General features: G+C 40.3%; 1 protein-coding gene across 3 annotated transcripts in view; it reads left to right on the top strand.

Moving 5' to 3' along the window:
• The window catches only part of nbas (NBAS subunit of NRZ tethering complex), a 190,374-nt gene that overhangs the window by 5,482 nt on the left and 160,291 nt on the right, over nucleotides 1-24,601 (top strand). For all 3 annotated transcript variants that reach the window (XM_075458548.1, XM_075458549.1, XM_075458547.1), the window contains exons 5-16: nucleotides 346-393; nucleotides 4,407-4,450; nucleotides 8,508-8,641; nucleotides 9,903-10,036; nucleotides 13,464-13,562; nucleotides 15,554-15,692; nucleotides 15,792-15,857; nucleotides 15,987-16,115; nucleotides 16,518-16,581; nucleotides 17,108-17,301; nucleotides 18,511-18,786; nucleotides 23,870-23,995. In XM_075458548.1, the coding sequence (XP_075314663.1) occupies nucleotides 346-393; nucleotides 4,407-4,450; nucleotides 8,508-8,641; nucleotides 9,903-10,036; nucleotides 13,464-13,562; nucleotides 15,554-15,692; nucleotides 15,792-15,857; nucleotides 15,987-16,115; nucleotides 16,518-16,581; nucleotides 17,108-17,301; nucleotides 18,511-18,786; nucleotides 23,870-23,995 (1,453 nt within the window). The remainder of the gene's footprint in view (nucleotides 1-345; nucleotides 394-4,406; nucleotides 4,451-8,507; nucleotides 8,642-9,902; nucleotides 10,037-13,463; nucleotides 13,563-15,553; nucleotides 15,693-15,791; nucleotides 15,858-15,986; nucleotides 16,116-16,517; nucleotides 16,582-17,107; nucleotides 17,302-18,510; nucleotides 18,787-23,869; nucleotides 23,996-24,601) is intronic.

The following is a 24,601-nucleotide window of genomic DNA, read 5'->3' as shown; positions in this document are numbered from 1 at the left end:
ACAGATGATTTTATTTGCTAGATGTCCGAATGCGCCTCCGTATCTTTTCTCTTGGTTTAATTCCTCCGAACAGCTTTTTGCTGTGTTTTTATGTTCTCGCATCTCTTTTTGGGCCACCCATCCTGGGCTTTTATTCTTGTCTTTTAATACTTTCCATCATCACACAGACGGAGAAATAAAAAATAAAAAAAGCTGCTTCTTTTCACTTTTCGTGGATTTGATTTCACATTTTGGTTTGCACTATTACAGATGCTGTTTGCTACTTTTTCCCATTTACCCCACTGTTCTTTTTTCTCCCATATCTCTTCCCTATTGATTCCTGACCGTTCTCTTGTGTCACTGCAGTAATGGCAAGCTGTTGGCGGTGGTTCAAGACCAGTGTGTGGAAATTAGGTAATTACAGAGTTCTATTTTGTCTTTGAAGGTTGTGTGTGTATATGTGACTGGCAGCCTTAATTAATGGTGTAATTCATCACATCTCCTTTAAAAAATACTTCCACTTTATGCTTGCATCTACAAAAAGAAAACATTTTTCCAGGCACCGGTACAGTTATTTAACCGCACATTCACTCACAAGAGAACATTTTAATCAATTTAGCTTAGCTTTGGTTTCACCCATTCAGATCCTTAGAAAAAATGAACCAAATATTTGATTTGATTCCTTTTTTTTTTTTTTTTTTTACAAACCTGTGAGAATGTTTGTCACCATTTCCAGTGGTGACAATTATTTCCAGACACAAATCCAATTTTCCATTTTAAAAAGGAGAGAATACACTCACTCAGAAATGTGCTCTATTGCTTTATTTGCAAGAACACAGCATCCAGTTCAACTATAACTAATCTCAAACACGCAGTACTCAATGTCAGATCTTTAAGTAACAAATCATTCTTAATTAATAGTTTTATTTCCTCTCAGAATCTTGATTTTATGTTTTTAACTGAGACGTGGCTCGACAAAAACACAGCAAATGCAGTCCTGATTGAGTCTAGTCCACCTCACTTCAATTTTGTGTCTGAAACACGAGAAAACCAGAGGGGTGGGGGTGTTTGTGCCATGTTCAGGGACAATATACCCACCCACAAGTTGTCATTTGGGTTTTTTTCATCATTTGAGTATGTGTCATTCAAAATGGAGATAAAACAATCTTCCATACTTTATATCACCATTTATAAACCACCACAGAATTGTTTTATTGATGATTTTACTGAACTACTTTCAATTGTGTGCACTGCTTTTGACTGTTTAGTCATAACAGGGGACTTGAATGTGCATGTGGACGTAGCGCATAACAAGGAAGCTAAAGAGCTCACTGCTGTCCTTGAAATGTTTGGTCTAACTCAGCATGTGACTGAGCCCACCCACAACAGAGGGCACACTCTAGATGTGCTCATTTCAAGGGGTGTTGTTATTTCAAACGTGAATGTCGTTGATGTTGCTTTATCTGATCATTTCTGTGTTTTCTTCGACCTATCTACTTTACCCAAAACACCAGCTGGGTCTGCAGTTGTTCGGGGAAGACTCATAAATGACAGAACAGGGACACAGTTTATGGAAATGATTAGGTTTGAGAACACCCTGTGTTCTGATGTTGATGATCTGTTGAACTCTAACACATCAAGTCTCTTAAATGTTTTGGATACCATTGCTCCTGTCAAGGTTAGAATGGTTAAAAGTAGGCAAAGGGCGCCATGGAGGAAAGAAGAGTCGGTCAGGGCACAGAAAAGGGAGTGCCGGAGAGCCGAACGGAAATGGCGCAAGTCAAAGCTCTAGGTTCATTATGAGACTTACAAAGAAAAGCTATGTGTGTTCAACCAGACTTTGCGTAGAACAAGGGAGAGTTATTTTTCTGAAATCATCAAAAACTGCAGTAACAACTCTCGTGTCCTGTTTGCTACAGTGAACAGATTAACAAACCCTCCAGTTTCACTGCCTTTAGAACTCATTTCTACATCCAAGTGTAATGAGTTTGCAATATTCTTTAATGACAAAGTTCAAGGCATTAAAAATGCAATAATTTCCACAACACAAATAACTACTCTGCAGCCAGCTAGACACCTAGAGCTGACACATTTCACACCTGTTACTGACAAAACAGTCGAAGAGACCATCTGCAGTCTGAGTTCATCAACGTGCTGCCTTGATGAGTTGCCCACTAGATTCCTAAAGTCTGTGCTGAGCAGTTTGTTACCACAACTTGCTCATCTAGTCAACATCTCACTCCAGACTGGAACATTTCCAAAGGCCTTAAAAACTGCTGTCATTAAGCCTCTTCTAAAGAAGAGCAATCTTGATGCCACAGTACTGAACAACTACCGGCCCATATCAAACCTGCCATTCTTAGGCAAAGTCCTAGAAAAAGTTGTGTACCAACAGCTTAGTGACTTTCTCCTGTCTAACAATGCTTTTGATACTTTCCAATCAGGCTTTAGGCCCCACCACAGCACTGAGACAGCTCTGATCAAGGTGACAAATGACATCCGCCTGAACACAGATGCAAGTAGAGTCACAGTCTTAGTTCTGCTGGACCTGAGTGCTGCCTTTGACACAGTTGACCATGCGATCTTATTACAGAGGTTAGAAGACTGGGTGGGAATCTCTGGTCGTGCTTTAAACTGGTTCAAGTCCTATCTGGAGGACAGGAAATATTTTGTTGAAATTGGTAACTGTGTCTCAGACCAAATGGCTATGACCTGTGGGGTTCCCCAGGGGTCAATTCTGGGACCCGTATTGTTCAATCTGTACATGCTTCCACTAGGCCTGCTAATACGCAGCTATAATGTGTCCTACCACAATTATGCAGATGACACTCAGATCTACGTGTCACTGACGGCAGGAGAACACGGGCCTGTAGATACACTGTGTCGCTGCATCGAACAGATCAGTGTGTGGATGCAAAACAATTTCCTCCAGCTAAACTCAGACAAAACTGAAATCATTGTCTGTGGCCCACAGAAACAAAGAGAAAGTGTTATCAGTCACCTTGAGACTCTCTCTCTAAAACCTAACTGTCAAGTTAGAAATCTCGGGGTAATATTGGACTCAGACCTGAACTTTAACAACCACATTAAATCTGTAACATCAGCAGCTTTTTACCATCTAAAAAACATTGCCAGAATCAAAGGAATAGTGTCTAAACCAGACTTAGAGAGACTGATCCATGCGTTTGTCTCCAGCAGGTTAGACTACTGTAACGGCCTGCTCACTGGGCTCTCTAAACGGGCTATGAGACAGCTGCAGTACATCCAGAACGCTGCTGCTCGAGTCCTGACTAGAACCAGGAAATACGACCATATTAGTCCAGTGCTCAGGTCTCTGCACTGGCTTCCTGTCGCTCAGAGAATAGACTTTAAAACAGCTCTGCTTGTGTACAAGTCTCTTCACGGTCAAGCGCCAAAGTACATCTCTGACATGTTAGAGCCATATGAACAGACTCGGGCTCTGAGAACCTCAGGGAGGGGTCTCCTGCTGGTGCCCAGAGTCAGGACTAAACAAGGTGAGGCTGCGTTTCAGTTTTATGCCCCTAAAATCTGGAACGGTCTTCCAGAAGATGTGAGACAGGCCTCAACTCTGACAATGTTTAAATCCAGGCTGAAAACAGTTCTATTTAGCTGTGCATATGACACCTGAAAGTATTTTATCTGAACTCTTCACTTTTTAATTACTTAATGATTATTTTAATGGGTTTTAAATTTCTTTCTTTTTTAATTTCTTTCTTTTATTTTTTTTATTCCTTTTTAATGGTTTTATTGCCTTCTTGTGATTTTATGTAGCTGTGAAGCACTTTGAATTGCCCTGTGTATGAATTGTGCTCTATAAATAAAATTGCCTTGCCTTGCCTTTGAACGGAACAGAATCGAAATGAAAATCCATGGTCACGAGCCAGGTATTCAGCTATGCCTTACTCTCCAGAGGCCAACAAGAGATCACATACACTGTGATGCTTTCCCTCCACATGTGCGTTTGGAAGTCGCTTTTATACGTCGGCCAATATGTAAAAGCTGAGTGTGTTCCTGTTGTTCGCTGCAGTCACAGTTGTGCTAGTTGACCTCTTGTTATCGAGGGTGATCGGCCTCAGCTCGATGTTATGGCTTACGCTTGTGTCCTTTGTTCTCATCGTTCTAAGTCAATCACAGTGTTTTACAGCTCGACAGCTTAACATTGATTGACTTGTGCGAGGGTGTGGGTGTTCAGTCAGTACAAGGCCTTATTCTCAGAGAATCGCTCGAAACGCTGCCCGCACCCTCTTGGCAGCTTGATTCATTGAGCTGCTTCAGCTGGCAGGCTATCATTGGCTGTTATAACCTACTTTATACCAGCTCATATGTGACGAAGTGTATGTGGATCCTTGTCATCCAGTGGAATGCTGAAACTTTTGATTTATCTTGTGTGTGCATTTCCTCCACAGGTCTGTGAGAGATGATTTTGGCTCAGTCATTGGGAAATGCCAAGGTAAGACCCTCTCCTCCTGTGTTATCAATCACATACTGCAGTACACGGTAAATAGTGGCTAAATCACTGTAGCTCGCTTCAGTAGATACCTCTTTGCTTTATACACTAGATGTGGTAGCTTGTACCCCCTCATATGTCATATGCTTGGAGGTTTATGTTATATGTGTGCATACACTATAGCGTACACTGTAGCCTTGAATGACTGAGTGTGAGAAGAGAATACCATAGAGATATACACCCTCAAGCAGCAGTGACCTGAGTCCAAGCAGATTGTACTTGTGCTATTAGCATTTGTTGACCTCGGTAAGAACATGAAAACATCTCTCATGCATGAAAAGCTGCATCGTTGTATTGACAAGCATCACTATGCAGCTATAAGAATTTAAAACCTGAACCTTTTTTTTTTTTTTTAAAAGAAACAAAAAAACAAAAACACTTTACACACACTTTCAGACACGCACTGACATGGCAGGTAGAGAACTTGGATAGTTTTGATCATTTGCATTTAAAAGGTTCACATCAGTTAAATTTAGTGGTACAATTTGGTAAGAAATTTCAGATCATTCTGCTGGTTTTGCATGCATTTTCAAACATTTTGATAATGTTTGAAGAATATTGGGAAAAAAAGAGTCAAGAGCACCATTAAAAACATCTGAAATTTCCTAAATAAATCTAAATTTCATAGTCCCTGAATCTGCAGAGTTATTTTTTTACTATACAGATTTAGGCTGCCAATTAAAAAAAGTTCCCTTAGGATTGTCTTGCACCCCCTAGAGGTGAAGTGCGCAGTCCTCAGTTTTCACCCTTTTCATGCGTTTCAAATGACAGCTTTATGCCTCAATGCATGACTAGTTTCAGATTTAACATCCTTGTATTGATGAAAATGTTTTTTTTGTAAAACTGAAACAGATGGACATATTGAAATGTCAGTTTTGTGATGATCTGTCTAGTTGTTTCTGGTGTTGAATTTTATTTATTTTTTTTTAATTTAAAAAAAAAAAAAAAATATTGTTGTATGTGAGACACAACTGGGGGAAGATTAAGCTTAAATCAAAGAATGAAAATGAAAGAATTTTGAGTACATGCCGAGTGGTTTTCATAAACTGTGAAAAAAGGGACATTATTTGGAGAATTTAGTAATTACGGTTTCACCTGTGGGTGCAGTAGCTCAAGTTTTTGGATATGAGCATTGCACAAATGTCAAGAAGTTGAATGTTTCTCGGTCTTTTGGTCCTTGCTCTACGGTGTTTAATAGCAAGCAAACAAAAAATGAAATCAATCATAATTGTTATTGTTTTTTCCCTAACCATTTAGGAAAGTTGAGTTTCTGCCTAATCTCTTGATTTTTTTTTTTTAATTTTTTTTTTTATATATATATATATATATATATATATATATATATATATATAGGAAAGACAAAAAGTTATCCATAGTCTATAAACTACTTTCTGGAAAAATTGCACGCAAAGTCAGTAGTGATGTTTTACAGTTGGCGTGGAGACAGTTTTTAGCAAAATCCCTGGAGTTAACTGCTGTGATGAGTGTTAATAATGTGGGGACTGGTGGATAAATGGTAAAAGTAATTTTGGACTAAGCTGGCAAAGGTTTTATGTTCCTTGTCTTGCCATCACAGCAGCTCATAAAATTCCAGTCAATACTTTACTCGTTAATAGTTTTAATATACACTATGTTAATCAAACAGTATTTGTACAATGTGTGCATTTAAATGTAACTGAAACCCTATTAGTTTCAACTTAAAGTTGCTCTGATAAATCAGTGTGACGGTGTACCAGATCTGTGTGTAATAGGAAAATTTATTGTACATAATTAAAACCCGACTACAGTTTTAAAACTCCTTATTCTGTTTCAAAAAGGAAAAAAAAAGCAGGCCCATAACATTTTTCTTGATTCATTTTACTCTCCATCAAAAAAAAAAGGATTCACATCTGCAAATAAATGAAATGGGTTCTTTCTTTGCTTATTTTCCACTTCTCCACAAAGTCGGAGGAAGTTCAGACTAGTTTTCACAGCCAAATAACAGGCAACTATACCTCTGCCTCGGCTCTTTCCTTTTTAGGGAAACAAAGCAGTCGCTCGGTTAAAAAGCGCTAAATGGGTTTTGTCAATATCTCCGCTGGTTTTCTTTCATCCATCTAATTTTCTTTTGTCTGCATTTTTCGTTTTTCTCGTCTTCTCTCATCCCTCAGTCTCTCTTTCTCACTGTATTTGTTCTGCTCTGGCGAGCCATCATTGTGGCCCGTTGTTCTTAATGGTTCATAGTGTGGATAACTGTAGCCCCTGGGCCCGTGTAAACCCGAGCCTTCCTCTTCTTTTTTTTTTTCTTCTTCTCTCCATTTCATCTCTCTTTTTCATTTTTCTCTAACTTCATTTCATTTCACGGAGATTTGTCCTAATGGATTTTTCTGTGATCCCGTCTTTAATGGCATTTTTTTTTTTTTTTTAATGGAGTGTGTGTGTGTGTGTGCGCACGTGTTCCCATGCATGCTCATATTCAGTGCGTCCACACCTATGTATCTCTCTGCCTCCCGCCCCCTCCACATCTGCTTTTTTTTCCACTCGCGTTGTCTCACACCCCCGTACATAATTCATAGATGTTGAGCTCTGTTAAACGCATCTGCAAGGCTTTAGATGGAAGGCCTCTATTGGGTCATTGGGTGTAATTCTGCTCAACTTCTGCTGCCACCATCGCTTGGAGGGGGGGAGAAAAAAAAAAGAAAAAAAAAAGAGAGCAGCATCCAATTTTCCAGCACCCCAAAAAAGCCATCTATGTGGAAATGGAGCCCTCTGAGCTGCAGAACCACTTACTGTATACAATTCATAATAGGAGACCAGATGGAACATGAGGCAGTTTTGGAGTGAAATAAAGCCAGAGATCAGAATGCAAAGCAAAAGAGTAGCAAGAGAACAAAGCAGGTGCTCGGTACCTATAGCTGTCATAGCAGCTCCATGTTTTTGTTTTCTGGAAGTCTCGGAGGGGCAGTAAGTCGCCTCCCTCCTGAGGTGCTCCCTGATACCAAGGCCTTAAAATTTGGGGAACTATTATTTCTCTCAGTGGGTGACAAATTCATTGTTTCCTGCTCCGTCTCCTCCCCAGCCTCTTCCCTTTCCTCTCATTTTCTCTCTGTCTTTGTCTGCCTCGCCTCCCACTTCTTCCCTTTGTTCTTCATTTAAAATTCTAGTCATACAATATCCAACGACGCCATTTGTTTGCGCTACTGCCCACCAGGGGTTGCAGCAGCATTACTCAGCCAAGAAACTCGGCACAATAAACGCCAACAGCGCTGTTATGAGATATCAACAAAAGCATTGCTTCTTTTTCATAACTTTATTGCTTTATTACAGCACCAGAGCTTTATCTTTTACACTGTTGTCCACAAATGCAAACATCTAAGCGCATGAAAAAAAAAACTGCATCTAGTTTAAGATTTGAATAGTTTAAATGTTCTACTCAAATTGTGCAAATGTTCCCCTCTTAGTGTTTAATTCATTGTGAAATTATCAGGAATTCAAAACGGACTCGAGATCAGAGGCCTGCCAGACTCTTCCTTCAGGTGGAAGGATAACAGAGAAGCCTTGAGAAAATTCCAGCAGGCACGGATGTGCTTTATCATAGTGATACGGTTACACTCGCAGCACTGCTGAGCCAGCAGGTTGCTAAAAAAGTAGCCTATACTTCAATAAACACTCAATTTATGATCTCTGTTCCTCTCGCACTTTTCTCTCCGGCTCTCTTTTACTCACTTTCCTCTCGCCGTGAGCTTGTGTGTGCGCACGTGTCTTTGAGAGGCAATTTATTGAGATATTGTTACTAGCTTATGCCTCAGAGATGAATTGGATAGATCCTAATACACATTGTGTTGATATGTTGCATCTCTATTTATCATCAGCACACCACATTGCACAAGGGATTATTCTTTGAAAGTTTTCTCATCTGATTTAATTTGCAAGCTTTGGCTCCTTGATCTTTTCTCATTTTTGGATTTAAAGCAATTGTTTTTTTTTTTTTTTTTTTTTTTTTTTTCCCCATCTGCTGCAGTGCCAAAGGACCCAAACCCACAGTGGCGAAGGGTGACGTGGAGCTATGACTGCGCTTTGCTGGCCTATGCTGACAGCACCGGCACCGTTCGGCTTTTTGACCTCATGGGCAGCGAACTCTTTGTCATACCACCGGTAACCATGACCACACTCTGAAATCGCTCAACGGCCTTTTCATCCATCCATCCATCCATCCATCCATCTAGGTGTCCTTGTGTTTAGTGATCAGACACAGCATGTAGAATCCCAGCTTTAATTCAGCAGTTAGCAGATTATAAACTTGGGAAACGCACTCTCTTATTCTGATAAAAATGAGTGCGCTACAGCGCATGCGACTGTACTTGTAATTGTTTAGTGAAGCAGTTCTCATGATTCAGACATCCATAATTTCTATTCCAGAAATAAGCCTAGCTAGGCTGTACGGTTTCATTTTAGCGCACATTTACAGGGCACTTTTAGCTGCCTTTCACCTTTAAAGAAACCATCTGCTTGTCAGACGCACTGTGCTCCCCTTTTCTGTCATGCTCGCTTTCTAATTCATTGCCTATTGCTGCTGCTTCTCCATTCTTTGCTCGTAGTGTTCCATTCCTCTTTACCCCCATCTTCCCCACTTCTTATCTTTAATTTTTCACGCATTCTGCTCCCCCAGTCTTCCCTTGATATCTCTACTCTCACATTTCTCTCATTCTTGCATCTCTGTCAGTCTATTTCTGAGCTACCATCTCGAGTCCCCCGTCCATCCCCCCCATCCCCCCCATCATTTTAATGCCCTCAGTGCGCTATATATTATTACTCCTCAATTTCTGTCCATCATTCCCTCTATTTGCCCACCCTGTCTGTCAGACAGTGAGTGCAGACACTCATCCTTCTCCCCAGCCACACTAACCTTTGAAAGTCTGTGATCGTCGTGGCTTTAGTGCACTTCTTTGTTGTGCGTCTACAGCGAGCATGCTGGCGCACTTACATCAGCAACCCAAGCTCTGCTGTACTTTTCCTCTTGTTTGTCACTGTTAAGGGCACACAGCACTCATTTGCTGCTATTTCTGGAGGAGATGACAAAAAAGTCAATTTGACAGAAAGTGTGCATGTGTGAAAAAAAAATTCAAATGAGCTAATCTTCCCTCCCCCATTCTCTCTTGCTTTCAGACTCTTTTTTTTAAATTTTTTTATTGTATCTGTCTGTTATCTTGTGTTCCCTGCCCTCCCTGTCTCATCACTTGCTTTCTTCATCTTTGTGTACTTCATGTCCTTCAACAAACGTGTCTTGTTTTATGTGCCTTTGTTGTTTGCCCTTGTAAAAACTTTGGGGATACAAACTGATGATTATACATGTTTTTCTCAGTCTTTTGAGAAGACACTGTGTCTGACTCTTCTTTCTTACTCTCTCCTGATCCAGGCGGGGAGTTTTCCTGGAGACTTCAGTTGCGCAGTTGCAGGCCTGATCTTCTTGGAGTACACAGCCAGTGCTCAGTGGTCCGCCGAGCTTCTTGTGATCACATATAGTGGTGGGCTCAAGAGCTATCTAGTAAGGTAAGGGACAAAATTGCTCTGTTAGAAATCCCAGAAATAACTGGGTCCAGGTTTGCAACTTATATAAATGCTGTAGCTTGTAATTTAAACGTACACACTGTGCGTTAAAAGATTTACAGGACAACTCTACTTTTTCTCTGATAAGATACTATTGGCTTATTGCTTGAAAGCTCCAGTTTTGTTGGAATGACCAATTGTGTCCAAGTTTAAGATCTCAAGGTGTTTATTGCTCCATCTACTTTGAATTTCCCTGCAATACAGCCCCAGGGCACGATGCCACCACTACCATGCTTAACAGTTGGTACAGTGGTGTTGAGGTTCAACACCGTATCTTTACCCATCTAAACGCATTTCACATCATTGTGACCAAACGGCTCTCGCTCTCATTCATTAAACTCTAGAACTTTGCTCAAAGAGTTTTTCTTTGTGCATCTGTGGTGAACTTCAGTTGAACTCCTTTGTGATTCCTCCAGTGTTCATAACCATCTGAACCAATTATCTCTGAGCTGAGAGTGACAGATTGTGTCTTCTGCCTGATTCTTTTATTTTATTTAATTTTTTTTTACACCTACTGATGAGTTGATTCAAATTCAGACTCTTTGGACCTTTAGCTTGTGTACATTTGTATGCCCGTATATCTAAAATCAATTCTTGTTGTCGAGTTACTCTATCCTAGAACCAAAAAAGTTAGTGATGAGTGTATACAAACTTCAGACTGGAAATGTACTCCTGTTTGACCCTGCTGAACTCCGGTGTGCTTGCAGATCAACTCACACTTGCTTTCATCTTTTACATATGACTGTTTCAGCACTTTTCAGTTGACATTTAGTTTTTTTCCTCATGAAATTAAAGTTCAGCTGCTTTCACCTCCTGCATGTCAACTAACAATTGGTCCTTTCTTCATCCCAAACCTCATTTTAACTGCTTTCACCATTGCAGCAGTCATCTCAACATGGGAAGTTCGGCCTACAGTCGCGATTTACTTCTTACTTCTGCCCGTGTCATTCAATAGCAACTTTCTGTGCTTACGTATCAACTGACTTTCTTCTTTAATTCTCAATAGCTGTTACCCCTTCTATGAAAATATCAACTAACATTTAAACTGTCCTAAAAGCTTTCATGTAAATTGACATTCCAACTCCTTCCTGCATTTGTACGTTAAGAAGCACCAACTTATTTTAGCAGATCCACTACAGTTGACACTATGCTGACAGTGTTTATAATTATAAATGATGGCTAAAACGCTCTTTGTCATTCCTTACATGACATCTGACACTTCAGCAATTCACAGGTCCCTCCAATAGTACTATTTTGCTCTTCGGTTGATTTAACTGCTTTTGTTTTTGCAGTCTCTGTGTTTTCAACCAAACCAGACTGAACAAGCTGAACTTCCATGATGATTTGATTTCAGCATTTTGACCTGTTTGAGTAGGTTTGCACCTGGATTTTCAGCTTAAGCAAGTGTAATTATGCTTTTTTTTTTTCACGTCGGCAAATACTTGATTGAACTAAATTCTTACATTAGAGCGCGTTTGCTGAAGCTGAACAATGAAGACCCTATAGTTCAGCTTCTTTAAATATTCTCATTAGGTTTATACTTCATCTACAATTTAATTTTTAAATTTTTTTTTATTTCATCAGCAAGTGCACTCTACATTTATCTCGAGTAATATATATATTGTGGGCCAATAATTATGGCTGATAATAGGCAAAGGGCCAGCTCTCTGTGGCAACTTTTGCTTCTGCTTTTCCCATTACTATCCCCTTTTTTGGTGAGTCACTGCATGCTTTTATAACAGGAGGTTACAGTTTGCACATATTGACGGTGACGGTGTTTATTAATGGTACATGCTTCAAAATCTATTAGCAGGTGCGATTACCGCGACCCTTTCCACCCACAACTCTGACATGTTTTACAGCTCACAGAGCTGCAACACGTGTGCAATGCTAATAGCCAATTGTGAACGAGCTAAAATCGGGTAACGGATGAAACCGTCACTGACAACAAACAGATAATTTGACAGTTTTCATTTTCACTCCCCAAAACTCCACATCGCTGCCTCTTTGATTTTTAGCATATGCTAGCTGTTAATTGCAGCAGCATTTCATGAGCTATTTCAGGTGGCCAGCTCAGCAGACAAGTGTGTGTTCTCACATATATGCGCGCATATACACACACACACACACACACACACACACAGTTTGAACTGCATGGTCCAACCATTATAGAACAGTGCATGTTATTTTGTGGTATATTTATATACTGCATGCTTGTCTTTACTGAAACGCCAAAGGCAGTGATATAAGATAAGATAGTCCTTTATTAGTCCCACAGTGGGGAAATTCACATCTCTTTGACTACCAATTCCCGTGCTTGCATATCCTTATTCAAACAAACATTTTGAATATTTTATGACATCTGATATGTGTATGTTCTTGCCCCATGGCTTCCCACACCTTTCTTCTTTGATTTAGCATGAGCACGATTGGCATTTATTTATTAATTTTTTTGATTTTTAGAATTCACATTTAATTTGTTTTGACTCTCAGCCATCGCGCCACAATGCGGCAACATGCTAAGACACAGGGTGAAATTGTATTTATGTGTTAAATCTTGATCAGTAGATGTCCAGCACTCTAAAACCTCCCCTTCAGTTCTGCCTGCATATTGATGTTTGCTGGAATTGCCCTATTACAGGTAGAGAAATGGTGTTGGCTGCCTTTGAAACCATGGAGGTATTGGTGTATATGTCTTAGGAGGTAATTAAGATGTGGGAGACAGTTGGACCAGATTTCTTTTGGAAGTGTTTTTGCCAGTTCATTCCTAATGTGGGGCTTCCATTCACTTTTCCTCTTCTTATGACTGCATTCCAATAATGTTGCTCAAATAGTTTAAATTAGAGTTTCAGACTTATAGCTGCAGTTTGACAGCAGGTCTTTTCTATCACTCTCTTGCTCTGTGCCAGCGCTTCTGCGTGTGTCTGTCTGCACGTACACACCCCTGCTTACTGTAGCATAAACACCTAAACTTCTGGAGGAAGCTAAACTGTCAAAATCTTCAATATCCCTCAGCTATTTCCTTTGTGCTGCTTTTCTTTCCCTTTCTTTACCCGCCTCCCTTCTTCCCTCCATTCATTTACACTGAAAGGAAAAAATTCCCCTGTGAGGCATCTTAACACAAAAAAAACAACATCTCCTCCGGTACAATCTAATTCAGATTGCTCCCGTTTAATTAGATTATATATTTTACCGTGTCTCATTTTCAATGCAGCTGAGAGAGAAATTGCTCTGTCACTTTCCTCAAAGAACCGCTTTGCTGCACCATTAACAGTTTCCACACCAGTGTTCATGTTTTGTTCTATGCGCCAGAGTTTAATTACAGGCAACTTGTCATTTTGTTATCCTCTCTGTTATTGCTTTGTTTCAGTGTGGGAACCAATCAGAACTTTCAGGAGAACCACGCCTTCAGTTTCTCTACCCACTACTCCCATGGCATCACCTCAGCTATTTACCACCCTGGCCACCGGTATGTTGAACCTTGCCAACAGCCTGGCACCCAGCTAGCCATGGACGCCTGTTGAATATAGTTGAAATAATGAGTATTTTGGAAAATAAACATTTTCCCCAACATCAAGCTTTTAATCTATCAATGGCTGCCTAATTAATGCCTGGAGCCTTGACTTGACACTCTTAGAGAATGTATTTTTTATCTTGAGGGCACCTCAGTCCAAGACTACCACTATTAATGGAGTGTTTGATCAAGAGTGTTTTTCATACATTTATATTCAAGCATCTAAATACATCCTTAGAAATCCTTTGAATCAGTTTTCACCCTCAAACCCATTACAGCAGATACCATAACATATGAAGCTTAGATATCTGAAGTTGAAAGCTTTTGAGTGATTTCCAAGTCTTTCGTCATTTAAAAACTCGAGGCATCGTCAATCTGCTCCTAAATATGTTTTCTTTTGATTACTGTGACAGAACTAGATTAGGGTTAACTGCATTATAATTTGCTAAATGTAAGCCTTACAAGCTGGTTGTTGCTATGGTAAATTGCATTTTTCAACTCATTACTGGTATTGCTAAACTTGACTCGGCTCTACTTCTCAGACAGAATCATCAGTAGAAACTCTGCGGTGCTGAACTCTTGCACAGACTGGCAGCAGTAATTCTTCTCAAGATAAAAGTCATTTTCAGATCTGTGTGCATAGTTTGCAAATCTGTGGGCACCGACTGGAAAATCCTGGTCATGGGGTTGCAAATCTACCGGTTTATAAACTAAGAGTACAGATGGTCACGTGGCTCTCTTTGTTTGTGGACTTGAGACATGCCTCAGTAGCACACAGGTGTTATGCTTGCTCCAACAATTATTTGCTCATGGCCGCTCTAAGGTTATAGAGCGTGAAGGCCACTCTTGTCTTCGGTTGCTCTGTCACTGGAGTTTAATTTGGTGCTGTTACAATGATAATAATAAACCAATCTACATTTAGGCGGTGCTATCAGTAATGGAGAGGAAGGCCAGTGAAAGCAGCAAAAAAAGGTTTCTAATAGCGACATCCTGCACATGCATAAGATGTTGTAATGTGGAATGGGGCCAAGCGGAATAAATGAACCAATCTCTTTAATGTAATACCTGCAGGAATTCACTGCAGCAGCGCAGGATGGCCTTGGCTCTTTTCACCACATTCAAAGGTTTTGGTTTAATTATGTCTGCCTCATATTTGTGGCCCAACTGTTTTCACCAGGGTCACTCTGGACGAACCAAAATGGACTTTGGCCAGTGAAACCTGGTCTGACAGTGTAATTGAATTTGGCAGCTACTGTCAAATGTTTGCCTAGTGATGGATGAGATGAAACTTTAATGATCCCTGTGTGAAAACTGGGTCAGCATCAGAGAGAATGGATGAGAGATGAGGAAAAAAAACAGAAGGGGCAAGAAATGGGATATAAGAAAAATAATTTCTGAGGCTGAGCATGATTATGAAAATAATAGATGTGTTATTTTGCAATGCACATTTTCAGATGTGCATCTGGAACAAGTTTGGATGAGTTTGCTGTCCTGATGCCACCAGGTTGCAGAATGTAGAATAAACACCCCGTTTTAGACATCACCACCTACCTTATCACACGCATTAGCTCTTTATCAGTTTAAAAAAAGATAATAAATCCTCAGATTTTAGTTTACATTTCTGATTTCTTTGCAGCAGGGGGCAGTGTTGAACTTAACAGCCTTGCTCCATACACATCTTTTCCTCCTCTCCAGTGTAGCATCTGTTCCGTCTCACTACTGCAAAGAGCCACTGATCTCTGTTTTTTTTTGGGGGGTCTTAACCATGCTCATTCGTTGATTCAAAGCTAGACTTTTACCTTATAATAAACATGAATAAACGTGATAGTTCTCACTGATACCCTGGGTTGAAGGATGACCTCACACTTTCATTTTCTGCCCATATTGTGCAATGTACATTGATCTGATGGGAAACAGTCACTACACATGCGTGTCTGTGTTTATAGATTGCTGCTTGTCGGGGGCTGTGAGGCAGGAGATGACGGCACATCCAAGGCCTCTTGCTGTGGCATCACAGCCTGGAGGGCGCTTTCTGGGTCACCACACTACAAGCAGGTCTCCAGCCATGAGGACGATATCAGTCCGGTGGGAAGTCCACACATACTTGCACATTTTCATGGAAGCAAATCAGTCTTGCAGGATCTTAACATCTGTATTCCCTGTGTATGTTTGTGTGTGTGCTAGAATCAGAAGAGAGGCTTCTTCAGGATTCCCAGCTTTAGGCTCTTTTCCAGACAGGGAAATGAAAAGGTACTGCAGGCCTCTTCTTTCTGTTTACCTTACTGCAAAATATAAGTGTGATCTTTACAAGCATGTGACCATCCTCTTGGATAGATAACAAAAACCATAAATGTGTTTCTCTGCGTATGTGTTGTCCAGGATGGTGTATTTCGCATGAGTCTGAGCCCTGATGGCACCCTGCTGGCTGTCATCCACTTCTCCGGTCGCCTGTCTCTCTGGAACATCCCGTCCCTTAAACGGAGGGCCACATGGAGCCAAGACCAACAGGTACATGTCTAGACTACATTTGTTTGTGTGTGTGTTGGTAATGCATCCATGAGTTTGCTTAGACTGAGTGAACTCGTGCGCTGCAGTAATGTATCATGGTAATATGTTGTATATAAGATGCTTGACTTACTTTATTAATGTAATCTCTTTCTGGCGCCGCTAAGAGGCTTGTGTATGTGTGTATTTGCTCCCATCCTACTGTAAGTGAGGTGCCTTATGGAGAACTTGCATTCACGGAATGTTTTGCCGATTTAATGCAGGGTGTGTGGATGTTCGGCTTCACCGCCGGCAGAGCTTGTGTGTGCTGTAAGTGTAAACTGGGTTAGTGGATTCATTTCTTGCCCCTATAAAAATTTATTTCCTTCCTTCTGTGGTGCCTCCATCTTTTGGTCCTCCCTGCAGCCAGGATTTGAGGAGATCAACCCAGAGTGGAAGACATCACTGGAGAGAAGGAAGAAAATAAAAGGTATTTTGGCCTGAAGGGCTAAAAAAAAAAAAAGAGCCTACTTTGTTGCTGACATGGCATTGCACTTTGGATACAATTTAATCATCTTTGACATGTGGGATTCACAGAATTACACAGTTATTAAGACTTACAGACCATGCAATGTATGGCAAGGCTAGTAAATATTTTTCTCACTCAGTATTCACCTCTTTGGATGTGTGTATTTCTCTGCTTGTGTAGTTTTCTTTAATCTTATTTTGACAGTTTTGGGCCAGTTGTGATGGAAGCTATGACTGTGTGTAAACAGTAATCCGTGTATACTTCCTCAACTCAAGTATGACAATTAATGTCACACACATACATTTATGAACATGTCATGGAGGAGGAAAGCAATTTAAAAAGGGCCAATTCGGATAGGGGATTATCATCCCAAAAGATACATGGGTAAAAAGTGTTTACTAAGTGTACAAAGCGTGTTCAAAGAGGACAAATGGAAATGTAAAAAATGTTTCCTGTTACGCTGCCTTTATGTCTCATCATCTTCCAGATAAGGAGCAGTACTACCCGCTGGTGGATGTGAGCTGGTGGAGTGACAACGTGTTGATTCTGGCTCGCTGCTCTGGTTCGGTCACAGTCTCATCTGTTAGGACGTTGCGCAACCTTCTGGGGAAATCCTGTGAATGGTTTGAGCCCTCACCACGAGTCACTGCCGCGCATGACGGGGGCTTCCTCAGCCTGGAGGTAAATGTCACAATGGTGCAATGCACGTGTGGTGTGGTTAGGTAAACAAGCAGAGGGAGTTTCGACAGCGACGTGTGGGACTCGAGAACATCCTTGAATAATAATAATAATAATAATAATAATCTCAGATTTTAGCCTTTGGGGCTTTAAAAGGCTCATGGTAGTAGTGTAGAGAAGAGTTGTTTAATATCTAAAACACCATATCAGTTCAGGATGGCTCAGGTTTGAAGCCTATCCCAACATGCACTGATTAGATGAGAAGAAATTAAACAGACTGGACTGGTCACAAGATTTATAAAGACTCTTAAGGTAAATGTCAAATCTGACTTCCTGAGTTTTATGATGCAAACTGTCTTTTTGTTTCACCCGTGTGCTTCAATTTTTTATTGTTATCTGATCCCTGGATTTCTTTACCGGCAACTCTTAGGAAAGGTTTCATCAGACTCAACATAGAGGAGGTACAGATGTTTTCAGTCTGTAGTTGTCATCTGCAGCAGTGTCTTGAGTGTATAGGTCGTGCCTTGAACATGGGCCTTCATGTGAAGATCTTGTACGTACAATATGCCTCTATAGATGTTGAATAATTGGACCCTGTGTGTTGTTGTTAATTTATCCATATTACTGTTTCACAGGTGCTGAAAAGCTTCAGCAATTTTTCTATACTGAGCTAAAACCCAGTGGGGCATCACAGCAAAATATGCTGCAGTGTGTGCACTGAAAATGTGCAAATAATTACCCCCAACTGAGGCAATCAAAAAAACTAGAGATCAAGATAAATCAAGTGAGAAGAAGTGCTTTGGACAGCTTGGATTCGGATTCATTGTTGAGCAGCTTGACACTGCTGTTGTTTTGTGTTCAGACAAGCTGCTGAGTGGGCACGAGAGTGTTAAATTTAGTGTGTTTAGCAAGTTGAGCACAGCTCGATTTAAAATGTGCTGCACTATGTTTCGTGCTTCATTTGTCATCTGTCTTTTAATGCCAGCATAAAATCTCCATATGCTCCATCAGAAAGTCATTATGGGCAATGGCTGTAAATCCTCTTGTGGTCTGAGCCAACGAGACAGATGTATTTTATGTAAAAGGACAACTGTACCATTAAGATCCCTTTTAAGTAATGTTTGCAGTGTTAATCAAATGTATTTCATTTGTCCTCTTGTCTGCCTCGGTTAATCTTTCCTCTCTGTGTTGTATTTACCTCCTCTTCACCAGTGTGAGGTGAAGCTTGCCCAGAAGCGTGCGCGCCTTGAGAGTAACCTTAGTGGCGGGACGAATGAGGACGAGGAGGGGGACGATGGCGGAGACTCTGACTCGGATGAGGAGTCCTCTGCAAAAGCCCGCTACTTTGGCTACATCAAGCAGGGCCTGTATTACGTGACAGAAATGGAGCGGTTCGCGCCATCTCGCAAGCGCCCTCGTACTGTGACCAAGAACTACCGTCTGGTCAGTCTGAGGTCAACAACGCCGGAGGAGCTCTACCAGAGAAAGGTAGGAGGCTAAAACACCTGCTGCTACTGTGTATGGAAGTGAGACATTTATCCAGTAGTAATAATTAAGGAAAATACACAGTAGTCAACATCTCACTCAGTCTAAGTTAAAAAAACAACAACAACAAACGGCTCCAAATGGGCAGATAAATGTTCTTTTTCCCACTTATTTGTACACACTTCATTATGTGTACAATCAGATTCACCCACTGTTTTAAGTCTGGAAATGAAGTCGTTTCACAATGTCATGAAATAAACCTGGAAGCTGCAGTCATACGAACTATGATAACAGAAAATTAGCTTTTTGATGCATTTGGTATCTGTTCCCCTTACAGACATAGAAAAGGAATCAAGGTGATGATTCAGTCGCACCAGCAGCTGAGCCGCCACTCAACTTTAAACCAGCATGGTTTTACTAATCTGCACTTTCTGATAATGAACTCCTTTTAAAGCATTGAATCTGTTGTAGCAATAGCTGTGTTGTAAAGATAAAAGCTCACATAGTTCCCACAGTTTGGTTACATTTCTATTTAAGCAGGCAGAGGCAAACGGAGAACCGAGTATAAAAAGGGGAATACAGATAACTTCTTTGGTATTTTCTTTTTTTTTTTTTTTTAAATGTCAGAGAATTTTTACCCGAAGTCTGAATATTTATTTTCACATGATGTTTTATAGATAACGTACAATTTTGAAGGTGCTGAATCAGATAAAAGCAGAATAATGAGAGTTTTTATGGTTTAATTAAATTTGTTTTGCTGCCTTGTGTAAAAGCAGGCCTTCAATTTTTTGGACAAAACATAATCCAGCAACCTGGAATTAGTCTGCAAGTAAATATCTTGCAATAAATATAAAGTATAAATTGTGAGGTGAGATTAGGGTTAGGTTTACCACTTCAGGCTTGTTTATTCTGTGGTTCCTTATGTGTGTTATATTTTGCAGAGCATTGATGGTCAGTGCGACCCTTTGTTTGCTTATCTGAATCCTACTTTCTGAAGTGGCATCTTGTTTTGTATCTGTGCTGTCTGAAACCATGGTAACCACATCATGAACTGGAGCTGTGTCTCAGGGCAGAATGAGGAATGTTTCTCTCGTTTTTAAAATTTTTTTTCTCGTTCATTGGTAACATGTTGCAACAATCGTAAGGCGCTTGTGATGTGTGATTAAGATTGGAACGTTGCGGCATCATGTAGTGTGAAGTGATCACACCTCATCCGTCCCCTGAGTTGGCTCTGTAACTGCACCACATAGTGATAAGTTTGGCGATGATCCTCAAACTTTTCCATCGTAGAGGGAAAAAACAAACAAAAAAAAGTTTCAGCAAGTTCTTTGTTGATTGGCCAATAACTTGCAGAAAGAAATGTCTAACATGCTAATTAAGACATCTTCATTGTTAGCCTTCTGCTTGCTAAAAGTAGCACTTGCTAAATACCAGCATGTTAACTGAAAAATTGTCGCTTGGACGGTCACCTGCTGTGCAAAACTTTCCGATTTCATAACATTCACATCGTTGGTGTGACACGTTACTGTGGACAGATGCTACCTAATTGACTATACTAGTTGCAGTTATACTAAGTTGAACTTATCAGAATGGGGTAGCACAAATGAGGTGTTTCTGTTACCGTTTACTTATTCATAGCAGCACACATGACAACATGTTCGTGTGTTTTACATGCGTTCACGCCGGAATGCCTTCATGCCTTCATGCTTGGATTTGAATGTTCTTTTAGCTCTGCAGTGCAACCTCACACAGTGTTATGAATTCATTTTGGCAAAGAAATTGATATTGCCAATATAATATTTCAAAGACACTCCATTTATAATTACACAATCCCTTATGCACGGCCTTAATCATTTTAAAATGAGTACATGAGTCATGTACGCCTCACTGTAATCAATTTTAAGGGGAGTTGTCTTCAATGGTGGATATAAAATTTACAGCGAAACTCATCATCTCTTTTTGTCACTTGATTTAGCAGCAATTGACAGAGGTCGCATGCAGTTGTTCGGTCTTTGCATGAATTGTAATGGCCTGATTGGCAAAACTGGTTTCTGACTAAATAAATCCTTTCCCAGCTTGGTGGAGTACTGTTGTTTTGTCAGATCAGCTCCAGGGTGGTATTGAGAGGATATGAAAACCAAGCAAGAGGCTCAGTCTGCTTTAAGGCTATTTTTCAGTCCTGGGGGAATCCTCTGAAATGCTAATTGTTGTATAGAAATATGGCTGTCGGTGCTGCCTGCTACAAATTGCAGCAAAGACAACAACATGCTCTATCACGACTCACAGCAAGAGTGGTTTCTGCTCTCTACGGTTCTGAGTTTACGCGTTGTTCATCAGTCATTTTTATGACCTATCATCTGCTGCCTTCTTCATCAATGTCATTGTCATTAAACGCCATTAGTCATTGCCATCAATCCTAACAGGGGAGAGTTACAAAGTAATACATCATTATTATCTCTTTGTAACAGTTGCTACCGGCGGCACTTCCCTTGCTGCTGATGCTGCTCATCTGCTGAAATGTTTTTATTTTTCTGTTCACATGCACAAGATGTAGGTGTGTATGTGCAGAGGAGGAGGGACTTCTGTATTGTCTGCATCTAGGTTCACATATATGTATGAATGTGTCCATGCATACATTTGCTCTTTGTTAGTTTAAGGTTATTGCTTCTCTTATCTGCTGTATCTATACAGTTAGACCTTTCTGTAACTCTGTAATACATTCACTGAATCCAAACCAGAATGAGCTGATCCCTCAGGGATTAACCTCTGTCATATTTTGAAGTCAAATTGACTGTGAGCGAACCAGAACAGGTGGATTTGGGTTATTTCCTCAAGACAGCCTCCTCATGTATTTAAAGAGATTGATGAATGACGGGGTGGCGGAACCCTGGCTGCTTGAGAAGTGTTCTGGCAAGGCTGCTAACGGTTTTATTAGCTGGATCTAGAGAGAGGAGGAAGTGTTTTTTTGATGCCCTCCTACGTTGGGTTGGTGTGGGGTTCTTACTGGCCTCCGGGAACCACAGTCTGGTTAATGTGTTGCTTTGTACTCCCACACACACTAAGAGAAGGATACTCAACGTGTCTGCCGGCCAGTGTGCTCGCATGTATGTGCCGACATGCACACTGAGTGGGCCTGCAGAAAACACAGCGTTGTTCTATGTTGTTGGATGAAATCATTTTGTGAGAAATTGATACGACAATAACCTTTAAACCAGATCAGTTCAAGAGGAATAATGCAGCAACAGGGACATTGAATATCAACTCAACCAGGGTTCCCACATCAGATCTATGATTTTATTTTGTAAAGTGTGTTATATCTCTGGTGAAAAATGATCCCATTTGAAAGGTGAAGTCCCAAACGTTAGAGTCCCGGGGGAGTTCTTTATCGCGTTACAGCCACTTTTACAGAGAATTGCTTAGATTTACTACCTAAAGAAAACGTATTCTGCCCTTTTTTCACAAGCTGACAATTTTCGGAGGTCTTTAAGAAATGTGTGCGACATGCTTTGGTGGAAATACCACAGAGACTGCAGAACACTTTGCTTAAAGAAACATGAATTCACAATTATTATTATTTGTTTTGTTTGTTTGCTTCTTCAATAGCAGCTGGTTTTAGGGTGTGAAGATCCGTCTTACAGCTTCAAGCTGCCATGCAAACATAATTTGGACTGGAATTGCAGTCAATAAACACTTGGAGACTGTTATTAGCGTGTAATAGAGCCCACTGGAAACAGCGTGAAAGCTAATGTTAGTACGGACAGCAAACGCAGCGCAATATACCTCATAACAAAAAATACTTCACGAGCAATTTCATTCACAAATAACTCTCCCCGTCTCCATTTCCACCACAGAGAGCTGGTACTAATCCCTCTGTTCGACACTGTCTTGTTGCGAGTCGTGTTTGAACTGGCCGAGTTGTTTTAAACACCCAGTCGCAGATAGGAATGCTAAAGTCAAGCACATGGATTCATTAAAAGATTATATCGTAACTCTTCTGTCTCACATTTTTTCCTTAAACTCTGGTCTTTAAATAGCGCTCCATTCCTCAGTATTTTGAGTTTTTAGCTACTTCAGTCAAAAACTGAACTGATCCTTCTAAATTCTGATGAGAAAAGCAAAAAAATAGTGATGAAAGAGCAGCAACTTCCTTCTTTTGAGGTAAAGTGAATGCAGCATGATTTAGAGTTGGGTGAAGATAAAGATGGGGAGGCTGGATACTTCTACCCTGAACGCAAATATATGCTCTTTGAAAGGGAAAAAAACCCAAAAGTTTTTCTGTTTATGAAATATTTCCCCATTGAATATTATATATTTAGCAAATTTCGGGGGTCTGCTAACAGAAACGGTTAAAAGAAAATTAACAACCTCGTGCTGCTCAAATACCAAACTAGCCTAACTATTTTGGTAGGCACACAGCACCTAATTTTAAAGAAATCAGCATGTCATTCGTTAGCATACGAGAATGTTTGTCCTGACTTGCAATACACGTGCAGTGCATTTGATTTTCCCATTTTGAGATGTCCCCCCAAATATGTCATTACTTTAGGACATTCTCCTCATTCCCTCCAAATTCTGCTTTTCCCGTCGAGTGTTTGAGTATTCCTGCTGCATGCTCGGCATCTTGAAAGTGCCATAGCTTGTGCCTAAATTTATTTAAAAACTTTGCCTCTTTGTCCTTCAGTTAATTCCCTCTTGATTTTTGTGTAGGTATGTTGTCAAAATGCCATGTGTTCAGGGGAACGCGGCATGGAAATTAAATCAGTAGTAAAGCAGTGGGATGAAAATTGGATAAAAACGAGCGAACCTCACAGAAGATAAAATCAGCTAGCTGTTTTTTTTTTGCATTCCTATTCTTTTGGATGCTGTGGTAAATTTCACATCGGAACCAAAAGGCACAGTTTAGACTTTGATGTCCATATCTCGTCTGTATCGCCTTCAGACTGGATGTTCAAGCTCTTCTCTGGTAGCATACGTTCCTGTCTGTGTTGCCTGTTCCACAGTTTGAAGAATGAGACATGCTTATTGATGGCAATCTACATAACATGTATGTGCAATTTTTTTTTTTTTGTTTTTGTTTACCTTCTAGATTGACAATGAAGAATACGGTGAAGCCCTGTCTCTTGCCCAGGCATATAATCTGGACTCGGATCTGGTCTACCAGAGACAGTGGAGGAAGAGTACAGTCAGCATTGCCTCAATACAAGATTATTTGGTAAGAGCTGAATCAAATTGTGGAGACAGACGTGGAAATTCATATCAAGTGTTTTGTTTTTTAGTTTTAAGTTAAATTTCTGGAAAAAAAAAAAAAAAAAAAAAAAAAAAAAGTACAGTGTGAGTTGGGGAAACGTGCTTAAAGTGATACTCCGGAGTAGATTCAACCTGGGGTCATTTGAACCGTGATATCCAGCCAAGTAGCCCACCCGCAGTTTTTTCGATATTGGCTGAACATCAGCTGAGTTACTGAGTTCTCCCGAATAGCTTCGTACAAGGGTTAATGGATCCTGGCAGTATCTCCGAAAATTACCACACTAAAATCACATGCCATGACACCAAACTTCTACAGTAGTACAAATATGGTCTGTACTCACAAAACGATGCATTTGGAAGTTTGAAAATAGTCCAGGAGTTTATTATTATCAACACAAGCCTGATAGCTTTTCTGCTGCTAAAGCTGCGTCGACGTCACTTCTGGGAGCTGGGAGCTTCAAAGTAAGATGAGGGTTGATCTACTACTGTAGACAACAAAGTATATGCTATATTCTACATGTTTTTTTATGTTGTAGAGTTGTGAAATTATTTTATCAATGGAGAAATTGAG

Source organism: Odontesthes bonariensis, chromosome 24 (genome assembly GCF_027942865.1).
Source record: "Odontesthes bonariensis isolate fOdoBon6 chromosome 24, fOdoBon6.hap1, whole genome shotgun sequence".
In the NCBI taxonomy this organism is placed as follows: Eukaryota; Metazoa; Chordata; class Actinopteri; order Atheriniformes; family Atherinopsidae; genus Odontesthes; species Odontesthes bonariensis.
Note: the sequence above shows the minus strand (reverse complement) of the source record. Positions and strands in the feature narration are given on the sequence as shown.